This window comes from Hippoglossus hippoglossus, chromosome 21, assembly GCF_009819705.1.
Source record: "Hippoglossus hippoglossus isolate fHipHip1 chromosome 21, fHipHip1.pri, whole genome shotgun sequence".
NCBI lineage: Eukaryota > Metazoa > Chordata > Actinopteri > Pleuronectiformes > Pleuronectidae > Hippoglossus > Hippoglossus hippoglossus.
In genome coordinates this window covers 24,879,468-24,894,370 of record NC_047171.1, presented here as the reverse complement: position 1 = coordinate 24,894,370, position 14,903 = coordinate 24,879,468, and the positions used below count along the sequence as shown (strand labels likewise).

Below are 14,903 nucleotides of genomic sequence, written 5' to 3'. Positions count from 1 at the left end.
TCACATATGTAGAAAAGAGAAAACTGATATACACTACCGTTCAAAAGTTTGGGGTCACTTAGAAATTTCCTTATTTTTCAAAGAAAAGCACTGTTTTTTTCAATGAAGATAACATTAAATTAATCAGAAATACACTCTATACATTGTTAATGTGGTAAATGACTATTCTAGGTGGAAACGTCTGGTTTTTAATGAAATATCTACATAGGTGTATCGAGGCCCATTTCCAGCAACTATCACTCCAGTGTTCTAATGGTACATTGTGTTTGCTAATCGCCTTAGAAGACTAATGGATGATTAGAAAACCCTTGAAAACCCTTGTGCAATTATGTTAGCACAGCTGAAAACTGTTTTGCTGGTGAGAGAAGCTATAGAACTGGCCTTCCTTTGAGCTAGTTGAGTATCTGGAGCATCACATTTGTGGGTTCGATTATACTCTCAAAATGGCCAGAAAAAGAGAACTTTCATGTGAAACTCGCCAGTCTATTCTTGTTCTTCGAAATGAAGGCTATTCCATGCGAGAAATTGCAAAGAAACTGAAAATTTCCTACAACGGTGTGTACTACTCCCTTCAGAGAACAGCACAAACGGGCTCTAACCAGAGTAGAAAGAGAAGAGGGAGGCCCCGGTGCACAACTCAGCAAGAAGACAAGTATATTAGAGTCTCTAGTTTGAGAAATAGACGCCTCACAGGTCCTCAACTGGCAGCTTCTTTAAATGGTACCCGCAAAACGCCAGTGTCAACGTCTACAGTGAAGAGGCGACTCCGGGATGCTGGCCTTCTAGGCAGAGTGGCAAAGAAAAAGCCATATCTGAGACTGGCCAATAAAAAGAAAATATTGATATGGGCAAAAGAACACAGACATTGGACAGAGGAATATTGGAAAAAAGTGTTATGGACAGACGAATCAAAGTTTGAGGTGTTTGGATCACACAGAAGAACATTTGTGAGACGCAGAACAGGTGAAAAGATGCTAGAAGAGTGCCTGACGCCATCTGTCAAGCATGGTGGAGGTAATGTGATGGTCTGGGGCTGCTTTGGTGCTGGTAAAGTGGGAGATTTGTACAAGGTAAAAGGGATTTTAAATAAGGAAGGCTATCACTCCATTTTGCAACGCCATGCCATACCCTGTGGACAGCGCTTGATTGGAGCCAGTTTCCTCCTACAACAGGACAATGACCCAAAGCACACCTCCAAATTATACAAGAACTATTTAGGGAAGAAGCAGGCAGCTGGTATGCTGTCTGTAATGGAGCAGCCAGCGCAGTCACCAGATCTCAACCCCATTGAGCTGTTGTGGGAGCAGCTTGACCGTACGGTACGCAAGAAGTGCCCATCAAGCCAATCCAACTTGTGGGAGGTGCTTCAGGAAGCGGGGGGTGACATTTCTACAGATTACCTCAACAAATTAACAGCTAGAAGGCCAAAGGTCTGCAATGCTGTAATTGCTGCAAATGGAGCATTCTTTGACGAAAGCAAAGTTTGAAGAACAAAATTAATATTTCAAATAAAAATCTGAAAAAAAAAAATATTTTCTATTCATTTTGCAACTCATTTGATAAATAAAAGTGTGAGTTTTCATGGAAAACACGAAATTGTCTGGGTGACCCCAAACGGTAGTGTACATTTTGACCTTAAAGTATAAGGCTAAATATAAACTATAAATAAACAGGGGGGGTTTATTTAGGTTATTACGGAGTATTTTAGATTTTTGTCTGATGATGAACAAACTATAATCAATGATGGGAAAATTTTTTTAAAGTTATGTCTGCCAAAGCAGAGAGAAGAGAAGATGTTAATGTGTGATGAGCTCAGTCTGTTCATGTTCATTTATAATCATAGAAATATTGAACAGTGTGGATAATTTTTTAATAAAAGACATCATAGGCTTTAGTTTTTATTTCTTCTCATGTTATTCTGATCTGCAGTGATAGAATAAAACAGTTAACAAATCAACACTGTCAGGTATTATGTCATGTTCAAATTTAAATTAAGCTATAATAGTTGTGATGTATTTATATACAAACTCTCCCTCAGTTTGTAGAAGCTCTGTTTTAAAACCGGACTGGACAAATGAAAAGTCGACAAAACGATGACCTACAGGTCTAAAACTGCATATTTAACAAAATTACTCTTAATTAGAATGTATTGACAATATTCTAATGCTTCCATATCAAATTTTCCTGGTTTTGTGTGCTATTCTGGCAACATGACTAATTAATTGTGTAATGTGTAAACAAGTAATTCTTAGCCTGAATTAATTTTAGAGCTGAGCAGACCATAGCCAATGTGTATTTGTATCACTTCTTTGCCATGATGCAAATCGGAAATTAGGAGTCTACCATACATACTTACATTAAAGGGGACATAGCATGCAAATTCCACTTTGTTAGTGCTTCTACAGATTAATGTGGGTATCTGGCATGTCTACCAACCCAAAAACTCTGGAAAAAAAAACACTCGCGTGTTTTGTTATGGTTCCTCTAAGTCAGAAACGTCATGCTTGAGTGACTCGAATGAGCTTCCTGTGTATTGTGTCGTAACAAGGAACTGGAAGTCTCCCTACATGGCCTTGGCCCACCCCCCACCTCATCCCCCCCGCCCCCCCACACTCGTTACGCCGGGTTTACACCGGATGCTGCGAGGCTGCGAGGCTGCGAGGCAGCGCAGCGCCGTTCTCAAGCGCGCAGACGCCTGGCTGTTCACACGGGACGAGCATTTTTCCGCGCTGGTCAGCCGCGATTCACTCACTTGTGGCATTTGTCTGGATCGTTGGGACTGGGAGGCTGCAGCAGCTGCTCGGGCGCGACCGCTCGCTCTCCCATGCGTGAGCTGGAATTTGTGTCAACGCCACACAGCCAGCAGTGTGGAAGACTTCCGCAGTGTTCAGCACTACTGTAACACTGGCACAAACACACAGAGCCCCCCCACTCGTTACGCCGGGTTTACACCGGACGCAGCGAGGCAGCGCAGCGCTGTTCTCAAGCGCGCAGCCGCCTGGCTGTTCACACGGGACGTGCATTTCTCCGCTGGTCAGCCCCATAGACTGTATATATAAGGTCAGCCCGCGATTCTGCTTTCTCCGCTTGTTGTTGTACCCGTTGAATGTCGGGGTTCGGGGGTAAATGATGGTCTTCATAGCCCCCCCCCACCCCTCTCTTTCTCTCTCTGCCTATCTGCTTGTGTGCTTGTAGTGGATGGGCAGAGGGGGACATTTAATTATGTGATTGGGAAAATTAAAGATCCAGGACAACAGAAGGGGAATACAAAGTATGGGATGCATATTTGATAATTTACATCATATAAAATATGTAATTTATATCATTTAAAATCATGGGGGAGAGGAGGGAGGGGGGAGCTGGCTCAAAACAGGTCACTCTGTGGAGGGCTGTTTTATACAGGGTAAAAAGGGTGCTGTTTTAAATGATCCTTGTGGTATTTTGACCAAAGTATGTTACAGACATTTCATTAAGACCCCAAGGAACCATATCAACTTGTGGTAAAATGGGCATGCTATGTCCCCTTTAAATTAAAGTTCTTTTCTACGAGTAAAACACGTCTCTTGCCCCGTGATATAAACGAACCTGTGCTGTTGCACAAAAGAGTTTAGTTATTTCCTGGAGGTGAAAATCCCCAGGTGGTGTTGTTGCGATCCCTCATTTTCCCCGCTTTCCCTCATGCTACACATGGGTGGTAGCATGATGTTGCTCTAAGTTGCCACACTTTGGCAAGGCTACTGTCTGTTGGCATATGAGACATATAGTTTTGTCATTCTATGTCGTGGAGATAATACGTTTTACATTTATTTTCTGCTGGATCCTCAGCAATATTGATGTTGAGTAGACCAGTCATCCGAATTGGGAAGGTTTTTTTACCTGCTGTTTTTTGTTAAGTGTGCATGTGTGTCGGTGTGGGTCTGTGTCTTTTATTATAGCCTTTGTGAAGTTTCTGATATGACTACTGTATTCCCTTGTATAAAAGAAGTCCTGTATACTCAAATAAATGCTGGTACTATACAGAATGAAGCCATGGCTCCAACCCAAGGCAAAACTGCAATGCGTGCCACTGAAAACTAGAAAACATTAAAAAGGGCTAAACTGAAAGACGCATCAAAAACCAGGGAAACACAAACAACTCACACAAAAGTGCAGGATCTAGGTGGGTGATGTGAGGCAGCATGAAGACAGCAAACTGACAAAGACAGAACTGAGGACTTGACTTGAATACAAACTGAACCGATGACAAACTAGAGAGAGGTGGCACAGAACAAACAGGTGAAACAAATCAAGGCAGGAAGTAAATTGAACAGAAACACAACATAAACTTTCAAAATAAAAAAGGAAACAGAGTGGAACACAAATCTAAACACAGAATGAAACAAATCTCAACAGAGTGGGACACAGAGTGGGACCAAGGAAACACAGGTAAAGGTCAAATAAAAACAAAGAATTGATAATAAAAACCAAAACTCTCCTTAATCAGTAGGCAAAGTCCAGAAAATAAGAGTCCAGAGTTCATAATCATGACAGGAAGTTAACCTTTCACTACTGGAGTGTGAATAGGAATAACCTGAATCACATCGGCTGAACGACTGATATAGGGAAAGACACTCTGATTTTAATTAACTGATTTAGCATATTCCGACAAACAAAGATCTGACTCCCCTGAGTGCAGGTCTTCTAAGTAGCGCACAGCTTTCTTATTAGCCGTTTGAGCCTCCTGGAGGAGAAGAGCATTTTGCGCTCTAAGGGCTTTTACCTCCTGTTCTAGGGCTGCTTTGGACTGACAAGCAAGGTTGGTTTGCCTGTGGAAATTTAAAAGAAAACATCTCAAGAATGGAACCTTGGATGCTGTCTGTGCATCAAACCTGTCATTAAGTATTGAGTCTAGTTCTTTCCTACACTCACTGAAGTTCAGCTTGCTGATGAATTCAGGATGGCCAGGGGTCAGGATCTGTGCTAATGAAGAAATAAACTGTTCTACACAAGGGTTCTCCATTGTTTGGTCTGGAATAGAAGGATTCCAGACCAAATGGTGCAACACCATAGCCAATCACAAGTTTGTGATTGGCTATGGTGTTGCACTGGCAGAAACCTTGTAGTGTAGTTTTAGTCGTACACTAGCCTAACCAAAACTATGGTGGGTATAGGGGTTCTATAAATTCACAGGGCTGGCAGCTTGGTGTGGCTCTTTCTCAGGCTCTCTTATCCAACTTAGTCTGAAATGCTTGGCAGTAACAGCCAGGTACAAGCTCTGTTACATAGGGCCGGTGGCACGCTTTGTCTTAATTAAACAGCACTTAACAGTTACAGGAAATTTGACAGCTTGACCAGTTAACATTGAATATGTGATATTCAAATGTTAAAAGAAATTCTTAAAATTTCAGCAAAGAATATTCAACTGGAGTTATTAGCAACGATAGCAAACTCTTAGCGTAACACCATGAGGACTTAAACTGGTCTTTATTAATAATGACTTATTAATAAACTATTATTCAATATTGCATTACATCACAATTCATTTAGCTGACGCTTTATCCAAAGCGACTTACAATAAGTGCATTCAACCAATGGGGAGCTCGTTCCACCATTTAGGAGCCAGGACAGCAAACAGTTGTGATTTGGCTAGCTCACAGTGAGATGCGGACCGGAGTGGACGGGCTGGGGTGTAACGTTTGACCATGTTCTGGATGTAGACTGGACCTGATCCGTTCACAGCAAGGTACGCAATAACTAGTTTTTTCGAAACGGATGCGGGCAGCTACTGGTAACCAGTGAAGGGAGCGGAGGAGCTGAGTAGTGTGAGTGCACTTAGGTAGGTTAAAGACCAGTCAAGCCTTTGCATTCTAGATGAGCTGCAGAGGTTGGATGGCACTAGCAGGTTGACCAGCCAGGAGGGAGTTGCAGTAGTCTAGGCGTGAGATGACAAAAGCCTGGACCAGAACCTGGTACAGGCTGCCTCCTGAGTGAGAAGGGGAAGTATTCTCCTGATGTTGTGCAGCATGAATCTACACGAGCGGGTTGTTGCAGTAATGTTGGCAGTAAGGGAGAGTTGACTGTTGAGTGTCACACCCGTGTAGCTGACTGGCAGTTCCCCTGTGACAAGGTGTTGGGTATGTGTGGAGCGGGTCGGATAGATAAGAGAGGAAAGGTTATGGTAATGTTGTGAACGAGTGCGAGGCCTATAGTATCTATGAGTAGATATGTGAACAGGGACGGAAAGTATACACATATTCAAATAAAAGGAAACAGAGCAGCATTCAGTTGATGATGATTGGCTACAGCTGAGCTGACCCCCTGCTAATGAGTCAAATCAGGCACCAGGTGGTAATGGCCCAGCAATAGAAACACAGCAGAGCTCAACAGCAAGAGACACTTGTCACTTTAATTAGTGAAGAGGTGAGTTTAACAAAATCTCTTAATTTACCAAAAACTGATTCAGGACAACGTCTATTTACCTCACAGGTAGAAAGTAAAATAGAATTTAGCCCTTGACAGAATTGGAATAAAATGTAAGCACTTTAACTCTAATTGGTTCTCTTTAACTCTGAAACACTTGAGAGAAACAAAATCCATGCTCATACAATTCAAGGTAAGATAAAACATTACAAACAAACAGATCTAGTTTACCTAAGACAGTAAATACAATAGTATTCTAGCAGAGAAGCTTATTGAATGCAACTTGTACTGTAAAGCACTTTGAGTGGTTGATAAGTATGGAGTACAGATTGTAAAGCGGCACATTCTAATAGTAACAGCAACATTTAACCATATTTAGCCACAAAATGGTTAAAAAAGTGGTTTGCATTTTTTAGAGTTACTTTTTAAGAGTTACAGCAATATTTGTGAACTTTTGTTTGCTTTCATTTTTCTTTAAAATATGTATTAAATATAATGTTAAATGTTTAACCTAAATCTTAAATATAAATGTTACATATAACTCTAAATATCAAATCTAAATCAAAATGTTAAATATATATCTAAATCTTGAATGTTTAATCTAAATTCAGAATTTCAGCAATGCATCTTCAGCGGTAGTGACAGGATGTACTACAAAGCTACCACAGCACTCGGTAAGTTTCTTTTCTAACTCATGTAGCATACCCACCTCTATATTAGCATTAGCGAGTTGTAAAAGAAACTTACAGAGAGCTGTCGTACGGCCAGTGTGAATTTGCATATTAGCTAAATATTTTGAGATATTTAGATTTAGCATTTAAATTCGGATTTAATATCTAGATGTAACATTTAGGTTTAGTATTTAACATTTAGGTTTAAATTTAATTATATTTAACATTGCATTAATTTAAATGTGACAAAGATCACAAATATTGCTGTAAATCTGGTAAGAAGTGACTTTAAAAAATACACCAATTTTTAAACGTTTTGTAGCTAAATATGGTGAAATGCTGCTGTTATTTTTAGCATGCACTGCTTCAGTGTGATATAAATAGTCTATTTACCATTCTTCTTACTACACGTCCTGGCATAACGGGTACGAAGCCTTATATAGTATTATAAGAGTGTTGTTTATGCTATTTTGGGTGTTAATTGTGCTATTTTGCTGTCTTGTGCAAGTTTGTTCCAATATGCACAAGCAACATTCATTATGTTTACGCTTGCATTCTCAAACTTTTGTGATGTTAGAAGTTTTTGCTGAATCTGATGTGTCATGTTTTTATAACTTCATGGTGCGCAAAATAAGAACATGAAATTGAAATTACATTTTGTAATATGAAAATGTAGTTTGCTACACATTCGAAGCAACTGACTGAAATTTTGTCAGCAACCCAGGGCATTTACCCTCTTGCCTACCTATTATGACATACAAATGTAACATGTCCGTACTTATTTACTTACTTACATAAAGGAGAATATTACACATTTTACTGCTTTTCTCTTGTGACAACCCTGGAGTTGTTCTGCTGTGGTGTTGTGCTTGTGTGTTTATATGAGGTTCCTCTAGGCGGAGTCAGACCATAGTAATCAGCAGGGATGTGGCACACCTGTGCGGACCAGTATTTAAGAAGACTGCAGAGTAGGCTCTTGTCTCTCTCTGCTCTCCTTCACCAGGTCCACCGCCACATGGACATGGAAGGGGCACCATCTTGATAATTGTTTGATCTTTGGATTTGGATACACTCACCCACACACTACAGACACCACTGACAGAACTGATTACCATGTTTACTTTAAGTTAGATTTTCATTGTAAATAAATATTTCAACTGCTGCATTTTGTGAACTTCTTCCTTACTTGTGACACAACAGAGCCAATGTGTAACACTCTTCATATAACATATTTGTTTTATAGATATATTTTGTATTAAGTAAAGAGGAGGTTTGGATAATGATTGTGTGATAGTGGAGTTCAACAATAATAAGCAGCAACATCAACGGTTCAGACAGGAGTTTGTAATTAAAGTAATACCTTTATTTTTTGTAGCAAAGAACAAATAGCCTTGAAAATCTGTACAATCTTTACAAAACAAGTAATTTCAAATAAAGAAAACAATGCAAGATACATATCTAAATATTTTTCACTGAAATAGTCTGTGCTGTACAAATGTTGACTCCCTGAAAAAGGCTTTGGATTGTCCATCTTGCACTTAAATTCATCACTAGCTTGTAACGCTGTCTAAGAGCTGCTCTCACAGATCTACTCAATTCAGTTTTACTGTGACTCATTGAAATCTACCCAATTTTCCCAGATTACATCCTGGTGGTCCACTGCTCTTCAGCTGGCTCAAGTGAGGACAGGACAGAGTGATGGGCCATAATGAACCAATGTGTCTGATGACTCCACTTTATGTCACATTGCTTCATTCCCATGCTCTAGTCTCACTGGTTCTGAAACACAGATTGGATTCATCAAGAAATCTCCCCATAACGTGTTCCTTTAAGTTAGCCTCTCTGATCCCAACACTGACAAAACTATGTGACATCATGAGGAAGTGAAGTGGATTGATGGATAGGTGGGATGTAGGGAGATAGTAGGCTGGGTAGGTGAATCCAACTATGCATCCATCTATGGCCCAAGATAGATGTATGCATAGTTCGATTGATGGATAGATGGATGGAGGAAGTACGGCCAGAGTTCTTTCCTACCCTTTCAAAAATGTTTACTTCTTCTTCCCTCCCATGGTCAAGTTCTCACTTTTTTTTTTCTGCACCTGAAGAGAACATTAATTGTTATCAGCCACAATCTGCATCAAGGACAGATGATATGTACACTTATAGAAATCCTCCAACCTCATTCATGGCATCATCAATCTGTTTGAGTTCTTCATATCGGTCCCTAGACTCTCTGAGTGGCTGCACCATTGCCTCCTCGATCTGTGGGAACAGCTGACACACACACACACACACACACTGTCAGTATCATCACTGCAATAAGTTTGTGATTTATATAATTTTGTTTGTAAAATGTTGTTTGTAAAAGATATTCCATATTTTGTTAATTTATGAGGTGAAGGGAGGTAACTCCAGCAATCCAGTAGAGTAATGCACTGTTACTTTTTATTTCATGAACCTGAAAAATGACAAGTATTCTTCAGGATATCAAGAAAGACTGTTTCTACAACAGGTACAATATTCCAAAGCAGAACCTCAACCAACCATGAACTAGTTAAAAAAATCATGAAGCTTTTCAAATTCACCCACAGTCCCCTGAGCTTAAAACATGACAATCAGTCGGTAGATATAAAAAAATGTGTGTGTGTAGAGTAGAGTACAAATAACTCAACACTATCTCAGAATAGAGTTAAAATTAGTTTACTCTATTTTATTTAGTCACATATTGATCGTCATCATTATGAAACATCACTTCGCATTGTGACATTGTTAAAATTTGTAGGGAACTTATTTCTGTTCCATTTGAAGACACCATATATACACAATGAAATGGACAGTGAAAAGGTGCAATACATGTTAAATAAAAAGGAATTGTCAGTCACAAAGTTGAGTTTTTAGGCTTAATTATAGGTTTGATGTGAGATTATCAGGAACATGAATATAAAACTTTTCATGTCATTTAAAAACACTCTTTCTATGTGGTGCTTTTTTAATGTGAACAGCTTTCAGACAGTTAAAAATGCCAAATTACTCCAGCCACATCTTCAGGACCACAGACAGATGCTGTCAATAAGTTGCCATTATTGAGGAATTTTTGACCATCCTCACACATTACTGTATATGCCACTATATATAATGTATATAGTGTATATTACTTCTGTACACCATTGGGAGAGTGGGGCCTGCCTCATTCCACAGATACTCCCTTCTCTCTAAGCAGTACCCAAGGTCAGGTTATTGATAAAGGGCCAACAAACAGTAAATTGTAGTGTCTACGCTCATGGACTTTCATATCTAACTCGGTTGTGCTAGACAGAGAGGCACCAACTTCCTCTCTTTTGCATATTTCATAAGTGGCAAGATGTAAGGACACAATGTAATTTAGTTATGCATACTTTAGGCTTAACTATCCAATAGGATGCGAACACCTACATGTAACATAGAGAGTGACAGCAATTCTAGCCATTCATGGATGTGCTGTTGGAATGTGTGATGCAAGTAGAGGGAGATATACTGGGCTGCTGTGGGAGACATCTTCAGACTTGTGGGTGACCATTGCTCATGGTACTCTGGTGGCCTTTGTATATTGTTCCACCTTCTGGTCTCCTTGATGCATTAAGTCTACATTAAATTCTTCAGCATAAGACATCAGCTACTGCCTGAGTTTTCCTTTCCCCAGCTTCCAGAAAACTTCCATAACAGCCATAAATCTAACCTGACTTTATCCTGAATACTCACCTTCATAACAGTCTCAAACATGGGGAGGAGGACAAACTTGATGAATCCAATCTGAGCTGTTGGTTTGGTGACCTTTTCTCTGTCCATGAATGGAGCAACAGGAAGCCCTTCAGCCTTCTCCCTGTCACTCTGCACAGAACAGACACAAAGATTAGAAGGTTACATCTCACATAACAGTGATAGGATGGAGAAATTATCTTTCTGCTCATTCAATAATGTAACAAGAATAATAATCTGATGTACATTTATCTTATATAAGTAAAAGAAAATTGACCCTGCCTAAAAGAACTGCAAATCCTGAAATCATAAAAGTTTTTGGTCAATATGCTGAGTCCTTTTCTATGGAGCCCATTTCCGCCACTGAAAAATAAAATAAAAGAGAAACTCAGCCTTGATAATAATAAAAAAAAATTGTACAAGATTTTGAGATAGAAAATCATAACTATGAGATAAAAAAATCATAACTATGAGATAGAAATGTCATAATTGTGAGATCAAAGATATGAGATAAAAAAGTCAACATTATGAAACAGAAAATCATTATTATGAGATAGAAAGTAGAATTATGTTGTTGATGTTGTTGTGTGGTGTGCAAATGGGGTGGTTGGACCGGCTAAAATATTGTGCATATTTGGATATGTTTTTGTCCGCTGTAAGATCGGCCAAAAATTTTTAGGAACAGAGGGATTAAGGTTTCTTTAAAAGAGGTTGGACAACCGGATCTATTAAGAATTATTAAAAAACTGTGCCCAACTATGTCAATAACTTCTTTAAGAAATTTGGTGGGAATGATATCAAGGCTGCATGTAGTTGGTTTCATGTGGGCTAGGATTTTAGTTAAAAACGACAGTGAGACGGGTTTAAATTTGCAAAAATGATTTGTTGCCTAATGAAACTCACTCTGCCTGTAAAAGCATTAAAAAAACTCTCACACATCTCTTGTAAAGCATCTGTAAAATGAAAGGGGGAGGGGGTGATGATAGAATCTATTACCAAACATCAAATTCTTGTATTAGAGTAATTGCTTAAAATCCAGTTAGAAAAGAATGATGCTTTTGCGTCTTTAATTGCTGTTTGGTGGACTATCATTGCAGCTTTCCAGATGTCACAGGATACATGTAAACCAGTTTTTTTTCCATTTTCATTCCTTTCTCCTACAGTCTCTTTTAAATGCATGGGTGGTTTCATTTAGCCAGGGCTGGGCTGCCATCTTGGATTTTTTGGTTACTGTAGGGGGCTAGAGAGTTCAGGACCGTGTGACAGGTGTGATTAATAAGGGACACCAGATCCTCTGTGTTAAAATTTGGATTAAAAGCAGTTAAAGAGGCAGAAGTAAATAGTTCAGAAAACTTGCTAACAGACGTAGGATTAAAAACATGGCGGGTAACAGGTGCATCAAGGTTGAAAGGTAGTTGGGATAAAACCACATTAAATAAACATGCTTTGTGGTCAGACAGACAGATATCCTTAGTTTCAATGTTGTTAGGACTAAGACCGTTACAAAGGTTGAGATCAAGAGTGTGACCCTTTGAGTGAGTTGGTTCATGTATTGCCTTGTGAGATTAAATAATTACAGTGTCTCTAATCTGTAATAAAACTTAATTAAAAAAAGTAGAACAGCAGAAATTTATGTTAAAATCACCCAAGATTAGGATTTTATAAAATTTTGGTACAAAATGTGATAAAAGTCAGCAAACTCTTCAATAAAAATACTATTAGGGTTGGGCGGTCTTTATATTATGAAAATGAGTGCTGGGTTTTTGCAGTTATTTACAGTATAAAAACAATTCTGAAAAATGGGATTACATTTTATGTCTATAAATGACAGCAACTCCCCCTCCCCTGTCTGACAGTCGGGGTTGATGGAGGTGTGTAAAATCAGGGGGTGTTGCTTCAATAAGAGGACTGTATGTCCAGTATTCGTATGTTCTGCTCTTGTTCTGCCCTTGCTGTTAAAATATTTTGCGTATGTGGATGTGTTCTTGTCCGCTGCGTGCGACAGCCTTTTGAACCTGTTTAACTATGTTTTGGCTGGGGTCTGACATAATTTTCATTCATATTATAGTAGTCTGTTGTTTTAGAATAGGACCTGAATGGAATTTTCACAAAAAAAGATTTCTAAAGGCTATTCTTAACCCCAGGCAAAACAAACCAAAAAATCCCCCTTCCACTACAACACCCCCAACTTAAAGCCTTCTCCCACACCCCTGATGTCATCTGACCTAGTGACTCTAAATCAATGTCAAATTGTATTATTACACTGGTCAAATAGAGCACACCTCTTTGTTTTGGATTATTTTTACTTTCTTTTTACTAATGTGTAGCCACGCCTACGACCACATGTCTCCTTTGTTCTTAAGACAAAGGTGAGCTTACACAACTCATTCTCCCATGGTCCTTCATCTTCACACCTAGGTGTTAAACCTGCCCCTGGACACAACTTTCAACCACTATTGGTCACTGTGTGCCCCAAGACCCATGAGGTCACCAGGCTAATAAATCCCCAGCTCCCTCTCTCTTCACTCTCCTCCAGGAGAAATGGGTATCTCTCACTCTTACTTGACTTCTCCTGGAGGAGAGGGGTACCTCTCCTGCTCAACCAGCCAGGGAAACATTCTCCCTACAAAAGCTCTTCTGACCTCCAAGCAGGCCTGCCTAAAGCAGACTGCTAAAACCTTCCAAAAGGCAGCAGCGCAAGAGCCTGCCTAAGGACTTCAGCACAAGAGCGGCATCGACAAAAAGTCTTGCCAACAGAAAAACAGCAACGGGAGCCACTGGACTCCAACAGCACATCAAAAATGACCTTTTCCCCCTTTTTCATGAACTGGTAACACAACTGCGATTTTTACAGTAGGCTATGCAAAGGACTGTTGAATTATATTCATGTGATGTTTTACAAGTTTGATTTGTGTTGTTGTGATATTTGGTAATAAGTAATTAAAGCTAATGTTAGTTATGTTAGAATAATGCTATTCACAGACTCAGGGTCTTTCTTTGCATGCAAATAACAACTTTCTTTAACTTGGCACCAAAACCTCACACACATCTCCCTAAACTTAACATACACATGTAACATCACACCTCAGCCACATGGTCCCACTTTTCCATGTGGCCTTTGTCTTCTTAGTGGCCAGCTGCCATTTTTAAACACACTCTTTAACACACATGCTTTTGTCAGTAAATTGTGTGAATTTGGCCTACCTCTACAGTGTCAAGGACTCCATATCCTTCAACTTTGCTGACTTGGTAATTTTGGTTAAAGTTGTTAATTTAATTATTAATCAGATTTCCAAATTTGTAGTTAGTAATTTCATGACACTTCATCTTTTCCACTTCCTTTGAAGGGTGGTGCCCCGAGGTAGCTTTAATGTCAATTGAAGTTATTATTTAATATTATTATTTTTCTGACAGCCGAATTTATTGAATGCCCAAAGGCACACCAATTAATGGTGCTACACTTAATGTAGAATAATCCCAACACATTGAACATCCAGGTTCAATCAACATATTGTAAACAATAGTTGCTAGATCCTCCAGTGAGAGCGATTATGGCCCCCTTACCCATTTTATGGAATATGTATTTCATCTGTTGTAAAGTCACGTTTAAAGTAGTCCTCAATGTACTTGTAGTCCATTTTCATGTTAAACTGAAGAGGATAATTCCAGCAAAAGGGCGGCTCCTTCGACTGTTGTATAAAAGTATTTCATAAACCTTTTATCTTATAAGACTTTGTCTCATAATTTGTAACTTTTTCTCTCATAGTTATGACTTTCTCTCTCACAATTATGACTTTCTCTCTCATAATTATGACTTAATATCACATAATTTCCACTCTGTATGTTATAATTTCTACTTTGTATCTCATAATTCTGACTTTTATCTCATAATTCTGGCTTTATCTCATAATTCTGACTTTACATCTTATAATTATGACCCAATCAATTGATCAATCAAATTCTGTTTGTATCCACCATATTCACAAATCACAATTTGTATCATAGGGCTGAACAATCCTCTGCCCTTAACAACAGTAAGGAAAATTTGACTTTTTATCTAATAATTTTGACTTTTTATCTCATATATGACTTTAT

General features: G+C 39.0%; 1 protein-coding gene across 4 annotated transcripts in view; it reads right to left on the bottom strand.

Moving 5' to 3' along the window:
- Nucleotides 1-8,826: 8,826 nt before the first annotated feature.
- pde9a (phosphodiesterase 9A) overlaps nt 8,827-14,903 on the bottom strand; it is a 93,345-nt gene continuing 87,268 nt past the window's right edge. For all 4 annotated transcript variants that reach the window (XM_034573384.1, XM_034573385.1, XM_034573383.1 and 1 more), the window contains 3 exons: nt 10,812-10,940; nt 9,252-9,347; nt 8,827-9,172 (listed from right to left, as the gene is read on the bottom strand). In XM_034573384.1, the coding sequence (XP_034429275.1) occupies nt 9,122-9,172; nt 9,252-9,347; nt 10,812-10,940 (276 nt within the window). In that variant the 3' untranslated portion in view covers nt 8,827-9,121. The remainder of the gene's footprint in view (nt 9,173-9,251; nt 9,348-10,811; nt 10,941-14,903) is intronic.